The sequence below is a fragment of the Ascaphus truei genome, chromosome 22 (assembly GCF_040206685.1).
Source record: "Ascaphus truei isolate aAscTru1 chromosome 22, aAscTru1.hap1, whole genome shotgun sequence".
Classification (NCBI taxonomy): Eukaryota; Metazoa; Chordata; class Amphibia; order Anura; family Ascaphidae; genus Ascaphus; species Ascaphus truei.
The window spans coordinates 10,191,942-10,206,723 of record NC_134504.1 but is presented as its reverse complement, the minus strand read 5'-3'; the positions used below and the strand labels follow the sequence as shown (position 1 = coordinate 10,206,723).

Genomic DNA, 14,782 nt, shown 5'->3' with positions numbered 1-14,782 from the left:
GAGAACGCGACGTTATGTTACAATATCGTGACGGTAACACTAGGCGTAGGAGATATAGAAGGGCCGCTATTTTTAAAATAATTTTATAATTAGCTTGAGGATACCACGTCAAGAGGAAACAATGTCCGTTCCCGTTTTAGGTAATGTCACGGATTTTATAGCGCTTTGAGGATCTTGGAACTTACAGTTCCTGCACTATATCCCTATAAAAACACCACTGCCCAAGCAGATCCCGCGGGTTTCCCCGGCACCGAGAACCCTGGATCTAGCTACATATGTGCAGTATCTCTTCCCCCACCCTCCTGCTCCTGAAAGATTGCAGAAGTATCAACGAGTAACAAGAAAAGTAAAAAAAAAAAAAAAAAATCTATACAGAAATCTATGGTCAAAATAATAAGCTATATTTTTAAGGTACCGTGGGTCTGGCTCACGTAGCAGGAGAAGTTGGAAAAATGACCCTCGAGACATTTGTTTCAACAAAAAGGAATCGAACGCAGCATATCTAACACCTCAATAAATCAGAGGCGGGGAATGGAAAGTTATTAAAGGAGAATTCTGGGCTGCAACACCAAAATGCAACAGAGATGCAACAGATACATACGAGTGTGTGTATACAGCATATTGGTGTATATATATATATATATATATGTGTGTGTGTGTGTGTGTGTTTATGTGCACGCGTGCGTGCGTACACTGTATATACAGACACACACACACACACAAAATTGCTAAATTATAGTTCAAATTAGGTGTGGAGTTCTGTGGGTTTTCTGTGATTAAGCCGAATGCTTAAAACTCGGCTCAATTCTTAAATAGACAAATATATATATTTCTTATTAGCAAATGTTGACTAGTGTGAAACTCGCGTTGGTGACGAATATATTCGAACGTTTCTAGGTTAAAGCGTCTGCAAGAGGACGCGATCGCTCAGCTGGCATGAAGATTAGTAGGGTCTTTTCAGCGCACATTCGCCCGCTATCCAGCTGCTCAACTCAGCCAATAGCTTTTCCCCCCCGAGGTCCTTATTCACTTATCCCTAGGGATACAGCTGCCAGCACTCGGGCCAAAGGTCGCCCATTGTCAAGAGACAAGTATATCAAAGGATCCCAAATGAGATTAGCACTTCTTTGGCAGGGAAAGCGGAATGAAGACAATTGGATATATAGCAAGTTCTAAAATGAGCTTGTGTGGGATCAAACTGCCGCTAATTAGAGTGTAAGCTCTCCTGCCGGGGATTCCTTTTCCCATCGTGTGCTTGCATGCTTGATGCATTTACTGTACTATAAATTGACCAGATTGTAAAGCGCACTTTGTTTAGCTTTGCATACGTTGTCGGAGTCATGTAATTAGAACATACATATGCTAATGGGGTCAGACACTAAAAGGCGGTCAGAGAGGCGATTCTGCGGGTCAGTGAAACTGTATAAAGGGGGAAGGAGCGGCTCAGCGAGTGAAGGCACTGACTGATAACAATGACACCGAGTGTGGGGCAGGGAACCTGGTTCAATTCCCGGGGTCAGCTCCTTGTGACCTTGGGGGAGGTCACTTTATCTCCCTGTGCCTCAGGCACCAACATCATAGATTGTAAGCTCCGCGGGGCAGGGACTTTTTCTGTAATTGTGCTCGAGTCCCATAGGGAGAAAAGCACAATATGAAACAGAGTTGTTGTTAGGGTGTGAAGCGGAGATACACTTGCTTCGGTTCTCTTTTTCATATTGTCTGCGATGTGCTGAATAAACGTTTTTTTGGGGTTCCTTTTCTGCCCTTCCTTTGTGTGGCTGCACACGCCATCTCTCTTCAACATTTGCCTTGCACTGTGTTACAAGGGTTTGCACTGCACTGTGTTACAAGGGTTTGCACTGCGCTGTGTTACAAGGGTATGCACTGCGCTGTGTTACAAGGGTATGCACTGCGCTGTGTTACAAGGGTATGCACTGCGCTGTGTTACAAGGGTATGCACTGCGCTGTGTTACAAGGGTTTGCACTGCACTGTGTTACAAGGGTTTGCACTGCACTGTGTTACAAGGGTTTGCACTGCACTGCGTTACAAGGGTTTGCACTGCGCTGCGTTACAAGGGTTTGCACTGCACTGCGTTACAAGGGTTTGCACTGCGCTGCGTTACAAGGGTTTGCACTGCGCTGCGTTACAAGGGTTTGCACTGCGCTGCGTTACAAGGGTTTGCACTGCGCTGCGTTACAAGGGTTTGCACTGCGCTGCGTTACAAGGGTTTGCACTGCGCTGCGTTACAAGGGTTTGCACTGCGCTGCGTTACAAGGGTTTGCACTGCGCTGCGTTACAAGGGTTTGCACTGCGCTGCGTTACAAGGGTTTGCACTGCGCTGCGTTACAAGGGTTTGCACTGCGCTGCGTTACAAGGGTTTGCACTGCGCTGCGTTACAAGGGTTTGCACTGCGCTGCGTTACAAGGGTTTGCACTGCGCTGCGTTACAAGGGTTTGCACTGCGCTGCGTTACAAGGGTATGCACTGCGCTGCGTTACAAGGGTATGCACTGCGCTGTGTTACAAGGGTTTGCACTGCACTGTGTTACAAGGGTTTGCACTGCACTGCGTTACAAGGGTTTGCACTGCACTGCGTTACAAGGGTTTGCACTGCGCTGCGTTACAAGGGTTTGCACTGCGCTGCGTTACAAGGGTTTGCACTGCGCTGCGTTACAAGGGTATGCACTGCGCTGCGTTACAAGGGTTTGCACTGCGCTGCGTTACAAGGGTTTGCACTGCGCTGCGTTACAAGGGTTTGCACTGCGCTGCGTTACAAGGGTTTGCACTGCGCTGCGTTACAAGGGTTTGCACTGCGCTGCGTTACAAGGGTTTGCACTGCACTGCGTTACAAGGGTTTGCACTGCGCTGCGTTACAAGGGTTTGCACTGCGCTGCGTTACAAGGGTTTGCACTGCGCTGCGTTACAAGGGTTTGCACTGCGCTGCGTTACAAGGGTTTGCACTGCGCTGCGTTACAAGGGTTTGCACTGCGCTGCGTTACAAGGGTTTGCACTGCGCTGCGTTACAAGGGTTTGCACTGCGCTGCGTTACAAGGGTTTGCACTGCGCTGCGTTACAAGGGTTTGCACTGCGCTGCGTTACAAGGGTTACAAGGGTTTGCACTGCGCTGCGTTACAAGGGTTACAAGGGTTTGCACTGCGCTGCGTTACAAGGGTTTGCACTGCGCTGCGTTACAAGGGTTTGCACTGCGCTGCGTTACAAGGGTTTGCACTGCGCTGCGTTACAAGGGTTTGCACTGCACTGCATTACAAGGGTTTGCACTGCACTGCATTACAAGGGTTTGCACTGCACTGCGTTACAAGGGTTTGCACTGCGCTACAAGGGTTTGCACTGCGCTGCGTTACAAGGGTTTGCACTGCACTGCGTTACAAGGGTTTGCACTGCACTGCGTTACAAGGGTTTGCACTGCACTGCGTTACAAGGGTTTGCACTGCACTGCGTTACAAGCGTTGAAAAGCGGCCATTACGTGAACCCTGGTGGCGAACTGGGGCAGCTACCGGCGCCCCCTACGGAGGTAAGTATCTTCAGAAGCAGGGGGTCTCCGGAGCTCAAATGAACACAGTTCAGTTCGGGGGACCCCCCGCTACCCACATATTTAAAAAAAAAGAAAACAATTTGCTCCTTTAAGTAGAGAATTTCAGTATTCCAGTAGATGAAAAAGTGTCCAAAATGCTATTTTGCGTGGGTTTTTTTTTAATGACCTAATTTGAGTCCCCACTAAACGTTTTGCCCAGCCTCAATGGGCAAATAATGTCATCAAATTAGCACAGTAACCGCCAGTGAGCGAAACAAGGTGTGCGCCCTGGTAATTAGCTCAGCATTCCGCCAATCTAGTGATTTTAGAGAATGTAGCAAATTCGCTTATTAAACTAAATTACAATGCACCACAGGCACTTAATACAACAAAAAAAAGATATTTTTTTTGTTTTAATATACGCAGCCTCTGATTACCTTTATTGAAAACTAATTACCTAAGCTGCCGATCGTTTCGTTCTCCCGTGATCGATCTGCAAAGATCCTGCTTCCCGGGTTCACTAAATGGCTACCTCTCAGCTTCAATCAATCCTTCAGACAGTGTAACTCAGCAGCTACAATGTATTCTTATATTACTAAGGTACATTATCTATTGTTACAGTTTGCAGCTCCAACTGCTGTGAATATTGGCAACAAAATATCACAAACAGGAAAGTGTTGCAAAGATCTTGCACTGCTGGGGGGCTGTGCTAAAAACCAGCAAACCGTCCACATGAGAGAAGCCTGCAGTGGATTTGACGAGCTACTCCAGGGGTGGCCAACTCCAATCCTCCAAAACAGGTCAGGTTTTCAGGATATCCCTGCTTCAGCACAGGTAGCTTAATCAGTCCGTGCTGGACTGAGCCACCTGTGCTGAAGCAGGGATATCCTGAAAACCTGACCTGTTGGCGGCCCTTGAGGACTGCAGTCGGCCACCCCCCCCGACCTATTCAAAAATAGTTGCCTACAGAAGAAGTGTCACTAGCTACCCACGCCCCTCCCAAACGCAGAGGGGGGCAGAACAGATCTCCTTGTTGTTACAACACCGAGCTTGGGTGGTTGGTATGTGGGAGAATCCCCATTCCCAGGCAAATGACATCGAAACAAGTGAAGGAATGTTAATGATGGCTTTTATTGAGTTCAGAAACCGTTTCCCCCCCCTAGCACAATCCAGCCCATTGTGCGGGGAGCGGTGTGGGAAGCCCCCTTGTTCATTTTATATTTGAACAACAACATAAACGCCGCCGGCATGAGTCAAACGCTCGCTAGACAAAAGGATGGCGTTCAACGTCTTCCTCCCGGCAGCGTATTAACGCTCCCTTCACCTGATGTCATTCAATGCGAAATATCACCAGATATAAGAGGGGGGGGGGGAAAGAAAACGGTTTCACGTGAATCCGGCTAGCAAAAAAACCCCCAAACCTTTGGGAAACAATGTAATAAGGTAGTTAAGCTTGAGCTTCTTTGAAGCAATCTAACCATGCTAAAAGCAAAGATCTGGCATGTTGGGTTAGCTGGGAATGAATGACAATGTGGTTTCTAAATGGGTAATAAAAGTATTTTGTTTTACACTTATGTTCCCGTCTTTATCAAAGAGCAAATAAAAGATAAGGGGACAGGGGAGGAGGGGGTGAGGGGGATTTGCCTGCGCAAAGTCTTGTTGGTCACACAGGGATATCAGACACAAGGGAGCAGCCGGAGGAAATAAATCCCCTCCGAAGTCTCAGCTCGGCGTGCTTACATACTAACGTTAACCATTTCAAACCAAAGCCTCTATCACCGGGGTTTGCCACCACTCCGGGTTTGACCCGGAAACAAAGGTTTTTGGCCACGTATCTCAGGGCTACGGGTTTACCTGGTAAACCTGCGGCTGGCGGCGTCTCCCGTGTCCCTCGGCGTCCTCCCGGCATCTCTCCCCGGTCCATGTGGTCGCGGGGCATCAAATGGCGCGCCGCGTTGCCATGACAACGGGAACGCTACGTGACGTCACGGCGTCGCGGGATGCCCGTTGCCACGACAACGGGACGCTACGACATCAGAGAATGCCGGGAGACGCCGCGCCTGAAGGTAAGCGCTAAATTAAGAAATGTTATCTCCAGGTTAGCCTTCAGTAGTTGGTGACATCCCTGTCTGTCACCCATATGTAACCGCTTAACCATGTCACTGCCATTAGTACACTTTGGTTCTAGGAGAGACTGACCCCTTAACCCTGTCACTGCCATAAGTACACTTTGCTCCTACGAGGGACTGACCCCTTAACCATGTCACTGCCATTAGTACACTTTGGTTCTAGGATGCACTGACCCCTTAACCATGTCACTGCCATTAGTACACTTTGCTCCAACAAGGGACTGACTCCTTAACCATGTCACTGTCATTAGTACACTTTGCTCCAACAAGGGACTGACCCATTAACCGTGTCACTGCCATTAGTACACTTTGCCCCTTGGAGAGACTGACCCCTTAACCATGTCACTGCCATTAGTACACTTTGCTCCAACAAGGGACTGACCCATTAACCGTGTCACTGCCATTAGTACACTTTGCCCCTTGGAGGGACTGACCCCTTAACCCTGTCACTGCCATTAGTACACTTTGCCCCTAGGATGGACTGACTCCTTAACCCTGTCACTGCCATTAGTGCACTAAAGGTCCTAAGAAAGCTTCTAACCTCAGATGCTGAGATCGCAGGTCTCTGTATGACCCTCTGCCTATAACTTCCTCCACAACGTGCAGCGACACTGGCCTTCTAAACGGAGAAAAGGAGTGTTCGCCCCCCGTGATATAATGACACAGAGTACGTCCCCTTCTCGCTGTACTAAAGCCCAGCATGGACGTGTGCATGGGGTCAGCACCGCTTAGTAAACCTGGGCACTTACACCAGGTGCCCTCGGGGCGTCCCATAACGTAAGCCGCCGTGTTACCGGCTTCCAGCTCGCCGTCCGCGAAGCTCTGAAACGCGTTCCGACCGGGAGAGGACTCCCCGGTGACGCCGCGGTCATGCGACCGCGCAGAGAAGTGGTCACGTGATCGCGATGGGCCAGGGGCCCTCCTCCGGCACTCAAAGGGTTAACCACGAACGCGTCTAAGCTCAGAGATGAGATCCTCGGCGGGCCTTTCTTGGCGTGTAATCCTAATTGCATACGCTCTGCCGGTGAGACACGTGGAAACGATGATACCGCGGGCATGGAAATAACCAGCATTCTCCCGCGCGCAATGATCTCAGCCACACGCTCCCCCCCGTTTCTCATGCTTAAAGCACGCGTGTTCTATACACGCGTGAGGCTGCTTCCTGTGCAGGTCTCTCGCGTTACAATCCACAGAGGGAATTTGTGTTGGTAAAAGGTGCAATCCCACTTAGCCCAACAAAACATTTCGTAAACAATTTTAACACTCCTTGGCTTCCTTGAATGAACGCAACCATGCAAAAAGCAAAGAGTTGGCTTTTGTTGTTGTCGTTTTTAAATTAATTACAACTCACATTTATTAGGGACCCCTGATTGGGGGAGTGTTACAGGATGAGTTATAGGGGGCAGTTATAGGGGGCAGTTATAGATTTATACATACCTGGTCAAAAAGCGCTTTCCAGTGCTGAGCGGGAGAAAGGAATGCAGAAAAAGAGGGAAAATTAACAGATTTAAAAGTTGTAAATGTGGGGATGTATTTAACACACATATAAAATGTACTCCTTTAAGCACAATCTCAGATATATACACACATATACAATATATACACACACACATATATACATATACACACACACTATATATATATATATATATATATATATATATATATATATATATATATATATATATACCACACATACAGTACACACAGTATATCTATATACATACATATAGTATATATATATATATATATATATATTCACTCAATATATATATATATATATATATATATATATATATATATATATATATACAGTGTTCGACAAACCTATACATTTGCTCGCCCCGGGCGAGTGGATTTAACCCCCAGGCGAGTAAATATTGGCCCAAGCAGCACACGTTTGGTACTAGGTGCCGAGTAGATTTTTTTGTGTGGCGAGTAGATTTTTTGGTGATTTGTCAACCACTGTATATATATATATATATATATATATATATATATATATATATATATATATATATTCACACAATATATATTATGAAGAAAGTCATTTTGGACCCAGGAAACCACTTGTATGTGATATTATCTCTTGTGCTGTGCCGGTATATTGGATACACACACACACACACACACACACACACACACACACACACACACACACACACACACACACACACACACACACACACACACACACACACACACACACACACACACACACACACACACACACACACACACACACACACACACACACACACACACACACACACACAGAAAAAAGGATTGCGAAGGTGTGTAAACCACTTTCTGATTAATGTAATTACAGTGACAAACAGTAATTAATGAGAAATTAGCGCCGTTTCATTCCCCCGTCTCCTTTCCCCTTAACAGGCGCATTAATACTTAATTAGCTGCTATTTTTATATTGTCCGCTCCCGACCTCAACACCTCTGCGCCTGCGAAGTGACCTTCTAACACAACCCGTCTTAACCCCAGAGACACTGCTAACACAACCCGCCTTAACCCCAGAGACACTTCTAACACAACCCTCCTTAACCCCAGAGACACTTCTAACATAACCCACCTTAACCCCAGAGACACTTCTAACACAACCCGCCTTATCCCCAGAGACACTTCTAACACAACCAGCCTTAATCCCAGAGACACTTCTAACACAACCCGCCTTAACCCCAGATACACTTCTAACACAACCCGCCTTATCCCCAGAGACACTTCTAACACAACCCGCCTTAACCCCAGAGACACTTCTAACACAACCCGCCTTAACTCCAGAGACACTTCTAACACAAACGGTCTTAACCCCAGAGACACTGCTAACACAACCCGCCTTAACCCAAGAGAAACTTCTAACACAACCCGTCTTAACCCCAGAGACACTTCTAACACAACCCACCTTAACCCCACAGACACTTCTAACACAACCAGCCTTAACCCCAGAGACACTTCTAACACAACCCGCCTTAACCCCAGAGACACTTCTAACACAACCCGCCTTAACCCCAGAGACACTTCTAACACAACCCGTCTTAACCCCAGAGACACTTCTAACACAACCCGCCTTAACCCCAGAGACACTTCTAACACAACCCACCTTAACCCCACAGACACTTCTAACACAACCAGCCTTAACCCCAGAGACAGTTCTAACACAACCCGCCTTAACCCCAGAAACACTTCTAACACAACCCGCCTTAACCCCAGAGACACTTCTAACACAACCCGCCTTAACCCCAGAGACACTTCTAACACAACCCGCCTTAACCCCAGAGACACTTCTAACACAACCCACCTTAACCCCACAGACACTTCTAACACAACCAGCCTTAACCCCAGAGACACTTCTAACACAACCCGCCTTAACCCCAGAGACACTTCTAACACAACCCGCCTTAACCCCAGAGACACTTCTAACACAACCCGCCTTAACCCCAGAGACACTTCTAACACAACCCGTCTTAACCCCAGAGACACTTCTAACACAACCCGCCTTAACCCCAGAGACACTTCTAATACAACCCGCCTTAACCCCAGAGACACTTCTAACACAACCCGCCCTAACCCCAGAGACACTTCTAACACAACCCGCCTTAACCCCAGAGACACTTCTAACACAACCCGCCTTAACCCCAGAGACACTTCTAACACAACCCGCCTTAACCCCAGAGACACTTCTAACACAACCCGCCCTAACCCCAGAGACACTTCTAACACAACCCGCCTTAACCCCAGAGACACTTCTAACACAACCCGCCTTAACCCCAGAGACACTTCTAACACAACCCGCCTTAACCCCAGAGACACTTCTAACACAACCCGTCTTAACCCCAGAGACACTTCTAACACAACCCGCCTTAACCCCAGAGACACTTCTAACACAACCCGCCTTAACCCCACAGACACTTCTAACACAACCCGCCTTAACCCCAGAGACACTTCTAACACAACCCGTCTTAACCCCAGAGACACTTCTAACACAACCCGCCTTAACCCCAGAGATACTTCTAACACAACCCGTCTTAACCCCAGAGACACTTCTAACACAACCCGCCTTAACCCCAGAGACACTTCTAACACAACCCGCCTTAACCCCAGAGACACTTCTAACACAACGCGCCTTAACCCCAGAGACACTTCTAACACAACCCGCCTTAACCCCACAGACACTTCTAACACAACCCGCCTTAACCCCACAGACACTTCTAACACAACCCGCCTTTACCCCAGAGACACTTCTAACACAACCCGCCTTAACCCCAGAGACACTTCTAACACAACCCGTCTTATCCCCAGAGACACTTCTAACACAACCCGTCTTATCCCCAGAGACACTTCTAACACAACCCGCCTTAACCCCAGAGACACTTCTAACACAACCCGCCTTAACCCCAGAGACACTTCTAACACAACCCTCCTTAACCCCAGAGACACTTCTAACACAACCCGCCTTAACCCCAGAGACACTTCTAACACAACCCGCCTTAACCCCAGAGACACTTCTAACACAACCCGCCTTAACCCCAGAGACACATAACATGGACACAGGTTTTTATAACGCCATTGTTGACACAAAAGAACAACAAACATGTATACACACACACATTTGTTTTATTATATATACATACATACATAGACACACTGTATATATATATATATATATACACACACATAGACACACAGACACACATACACACTTTCAACATATTGACGCTTTAGCTCCCGTTTGCATTTTACACATACATTGACAATTCATGACAATGTTAAATTTTTGCCAATATTAATACTCTCGCTGAAGGGCAGAAACACACCGACCCGGTTCTTCAGATAGCAAAATTAACCCTTCGGCTGCCAGAGGGGTGTGCAATGCATTGCCTTGCAACTTGCTCGACTCGAATGGACATCGGTTTTTTGTAAAAGCGAGTCTCCGATCGTTGCCTCACTGCCACCGATACAGGACATCCTCCGATAACCAGGCTTGTTGCTGCCCATACAGAATGATGCACAGACCGTGTCCCAGCGCTGCTCAGACTGGACGTCTTTCAGACAGTCATTCTTTTCTCACACGGTTTGATTTAAGTAATATCTAAAGCACTTACCTCTTTATTAGAGCTGCTACTCCCGCCGCCGCCGCCATGCTACTAACATCAGATGGCAAGCGTGGAGATTGTGTCTGTTTACACCAAGGGTTGCAAACCTTTTTTTGGTTAAGGAACCCCAAGTGAAATTCTGAGGAACCCCCAACCCTCTCTAATAGCGCGTCTGTGATCAGATGCATTGTAAGGAACCCCAACCCTCTCTAATAGCGCGCCTGTGATCAGATGCATTGTAAGGAACCCCAACCCTCTCTAATAGCGCATCTGAGATCAGATGCATTGTAAGGATCCCCAACACTCTCTAATAGCGCGTCTGTGATCACATGCATTGTAAGGAACCCCAACCCTCTCTAATAGCGCTTCTGAGATCAGATGCATTGTAAGGAACCCCAACCCTCTCTAATACCGCGTCTGTGATCAGATGCATTGTAAGGAACCCCAACCCTCTCTAATAGCGCGTCTGTGATCAGATGCATTGTAAGGAACCCCAACCCTCTCTAATAGCGCGCCTGTGATCAGATGCATTGTAAGGAACCCCAACCCTCTCTAATAGCGCATCTGAGATCAGATGCATTGTAAGGAACCCCAACACTCTCTAATAGTGCGTCTGTGATCACATGCATTGTAAGGAACCCCAACCCTCTCTAATATCGCGTCTGAGATCATATGCATTGTACGGAACCCCAACAGTCTCTAATAGCGCATCTGAGATCAGATGCATTGTAAGGATCCCCAACCCTCTCTAATAGCGCGTCTGAGATCAGATGCATTGTAAGGAACCCCAACCCTCTCTAATAGCGCGTCTGAGATCAGATGCATTGTAAGGAACCCCAACCCTCTCTAATAGCGCGTCTGAGATCAGATGCATTGTAAGGAACCCCAACCCTCTCTAATAGCGCGTCTGAGATCAGATGCATTGTAAATTCTTCTGCACTTGGTACAATTTCGAAAATACCTGAACATTGCAGGGAACCCTTTAGGGACGCCCGGGGAACCCAAGGGTTCCTAGGAACCCTGGTTGACAAACACTGGTTGACACTATACACAGAGCAAAATACACTGCTCTATATTTCAACTATTACAAATATTGCGTAAAACACTGACTATACCATCAGCACTGCATTAAATAAAATGTAGATTGTAAGCTCTTGTGCCCCAATTCTCTACCATCTTTACGTTGGTTATAAATCACATATTGGTCATCTCCTCTTAATAAATAAATACGATCAGAGAAATAAATGCCCAGCGTGGCATTCAGAAAGAAGAGTTAAAAGGCATTTCTCCCCCCCCCCCCCCCCCCCCCTTCCCGGAGCCTCTCTCACTGGTGGCGCAGCTAAACTCCGTATATAAATAGCCAGATCCGCTTAGCCTGACACAAGCCACGAGCTACTCACATCTTCGGTGGCCATAGGCAACGTAATGACGGACTCTAGCTCTTCAATCTGCTCTGCCTGAGAGCGGCCAGCCACTGCGGGGGACCTGCTGACCCCGCACTCCTTGGGATCGCCCATTCTTGGAGCGCAGAAGCCGTTCTTGATTTCATTAAAAAGGGGGGGGGGGGCGACTTTGAGACGCTTGGCAAACTTTCGGCTAGGCAGCGTGCTCCGTCCTCACTCCGGCCAGGACGAGGCATCCAAAGCCAAGAGAGAAAGTCATCGGCTTTGGTGATCTTCTGACGAGGGTCGATGGGAGACCTTGGGGGGGTTTAGAAGAAGAAAAAGTCAGCGAGCAGATGTGAATGTCCAGTGTGTATACACCACCTGGCATCAGCTGTGGGAGGAAGGGCTGCCCGTGTGGGGCAGTCCCAAACCTTGAGGTGGTGGTGTGCCCTCTTGCAGAGCTGGGAACGCACTCAGGCAGCAGAACAGGAACATCCTCCCTGAAAGCAGCACAATTCCACTGACATCATGTCTCTTTCATTAGGGAGCTTGGCAGGAAAGAGGAGAGCAGGACCCTTAGAGGCAGTGCAAAGAATTGCAAATTACAGAGAAGCGAGTTGGGAGAAAAAAAAAACACATACACACACACGCACACACACACACGCACGCACGCACTCACACGCGCGCACTCACACGCACTCACACACACACGCACTCACACACGCACACACGCACGCACGCACGCACGCACGCACATACACACACACACACACACACACACACACACACACACACACGCGCTTGAAGACAAGTGCATTCATTTCATCCTCTAGGTCAGGGGCGGCCAACGTCCAGTCCTCAAGGGCCACCAACAGGCCAGGTTTACCCCTGCTTCAGCGCAGTTGGCTCAATCAGTGGCTCAGTCAGTCACCTGTGCCGAAACAGGGGATAGCCTGAAAACCTTCCCTGTTGGTGACCCCTGAAGACGGACGTCGGCCACTCCTGGTCCAGGAGGTGATGTTCCTAAAAAAAGGTTTACATAATACACGGATAGTTACCTCTCGTTTCCGAGTACGTCCTGAGCGTATTCACGGTAGGAAAATGCATTTGAAGCCGGCATCTGTTAGCGCAGCGGTGCGCAAACTGGGGGGGGGGAGCGCCCCCCGCGGGAGGGCGGGAGATTTTTCTGGGGGGGTGCGGGCGGTTGCAGAGGCCCCGGGCTCTTCCCCCAGGCATTTAATTAAAATGGCAGGGGGGAACGCGTGAGGCCCCTGCAGCACTCCACTTACCAGGATTCAGCCGGCTGTGTGACACGTCGCCATGGCAACGTGGCGTCAAATGACGCCGCGGGTCACGTGACGTCACATGACCTCGCAGCGTCATTTGACGCGGATACAAGGTATGGGGGGGGGCGCGAGAGCCAGGGAAGACAGGGGGGCGCAGCTTCAAAAGTTGGCACTCCCCTGTGTTAGCGCCAATGATTGAAGTAATTTCCACCTATTTTGCATGCTACAGTATGCCCCAGCTTGTGATTTGGAAAGGGTTTTAGCAGGAAGAATTAACGCTAAGGCGGCGTCCATGCTGCCGATGACCGTGCGGAGGCGAGCGCGGAGCGATCATATTGCCTTACGGTATTGATCGCGCCCATAGACCGCGCGGGCGACAGCAGGAGGCGGTGCGCGAGGGATCACTTGAAATTGATTTCCTCGGCGCGACGGGCAGGTCACGTGAGCGGTTCGCCCAGTGAGAGCGAACCAGCTCCGTGACGTCACAGACACGCCCCCCACAGCGCGTCTAACATGTCCAGAAAACGCACCCGCTTCACGTGGGTGATGTCACGGACGCGCACGCCTCAGCGCGGTTGAAGGCTGTATGCCTTACGTAAGAATGTATAATTATACATTGTCACATGTTTACATATACTAATAAGAAAGAAAAGATTAAAAAAAAGGGGGGATGTAGTACAGTACAGTATTGCTGTTTTAAAGAAAAATGAAAGTGCCCTGCAGTTTCTCAAGAATACTAAACAAATAATTAAAAACAAACCTCTTCATTTTAATAAAGCGCCTTCTGCATTTATTTATTACGCCCTAAAATTGCTACATCAAAAGCGGAAGTAATTTAATTATTAGTGTCTTTTTATAGCTCAGATAGTGATAGTGTAATTAAGGTATGGGAGATAAATGTGTGCTTGTAATACACTAGAGTAAAGATATATTTCAAATATATAGGGTTGTAATCTGTGGAATATATTAAAATAAAGACATTTATTCAGTAATAAAAATGAACAGTGAAATGAATTTTGTTGTATGGAGGAGCAGATATGGACATGTGAATACAGTATATATGAAATGCCTTCATAAGCAGGTGGTATCCGGTCTGTAACACGATTGGATGAGGTTGTATATAGTGTGCAAACACGTGCTGTGTTTTCCATGCACCATCTGGGCAGAAATGCTGTATACATATGCAGATCTAAACAGCAGCTGCATGTCTTCTCATTGCACAGACGTCAGAGAGAGAGAGCGAGAGACAGACAGACAGGGGGATATACATACACACACACACACACACACACACACACACACACACACACACACACACACACACACACACACACACACACAC

At 48.0% G+C, this 14,782-nt stretch overlaps 1 protein-coding gene across 2 annotated transcripts in view; it reads right to left on the bottom strand.

Moving 5' to 3' along the window:
• RHBDL3 (rhomboid like 3) overlaps positions 1 to 12,733 on the bottom strand; it is a 77,452-nt gene extending 64,719 nt beyond the window's left edge. Inside the window, exons 1-2 of one of the 2 annotated variants that reach the window (XM_075579927.1) lie at positions 12,170 to 12,733; positions 7,099 to 7,122 (exon numbers count right to left, since the gene is read on the bottom strand). In XM_075579927.1, the coding sequence (XP_075436042.1) occupies positions 7,099 to 7,122; positions 12,170 to 12,286 (141 nt within the window). In that variant the 5' untranslated portion in view covers positions 12,287 to 12,733. The remainder of the gene's footprint in view (positions 1 to 7,098; positions 7,123 to 12,169) is intronic. The other variant, XM_075579928.1, reaches the window with a different exon arrangement.
• Positions 12,734 to 14,782: the final 2,049 nt, after the last annotated feature.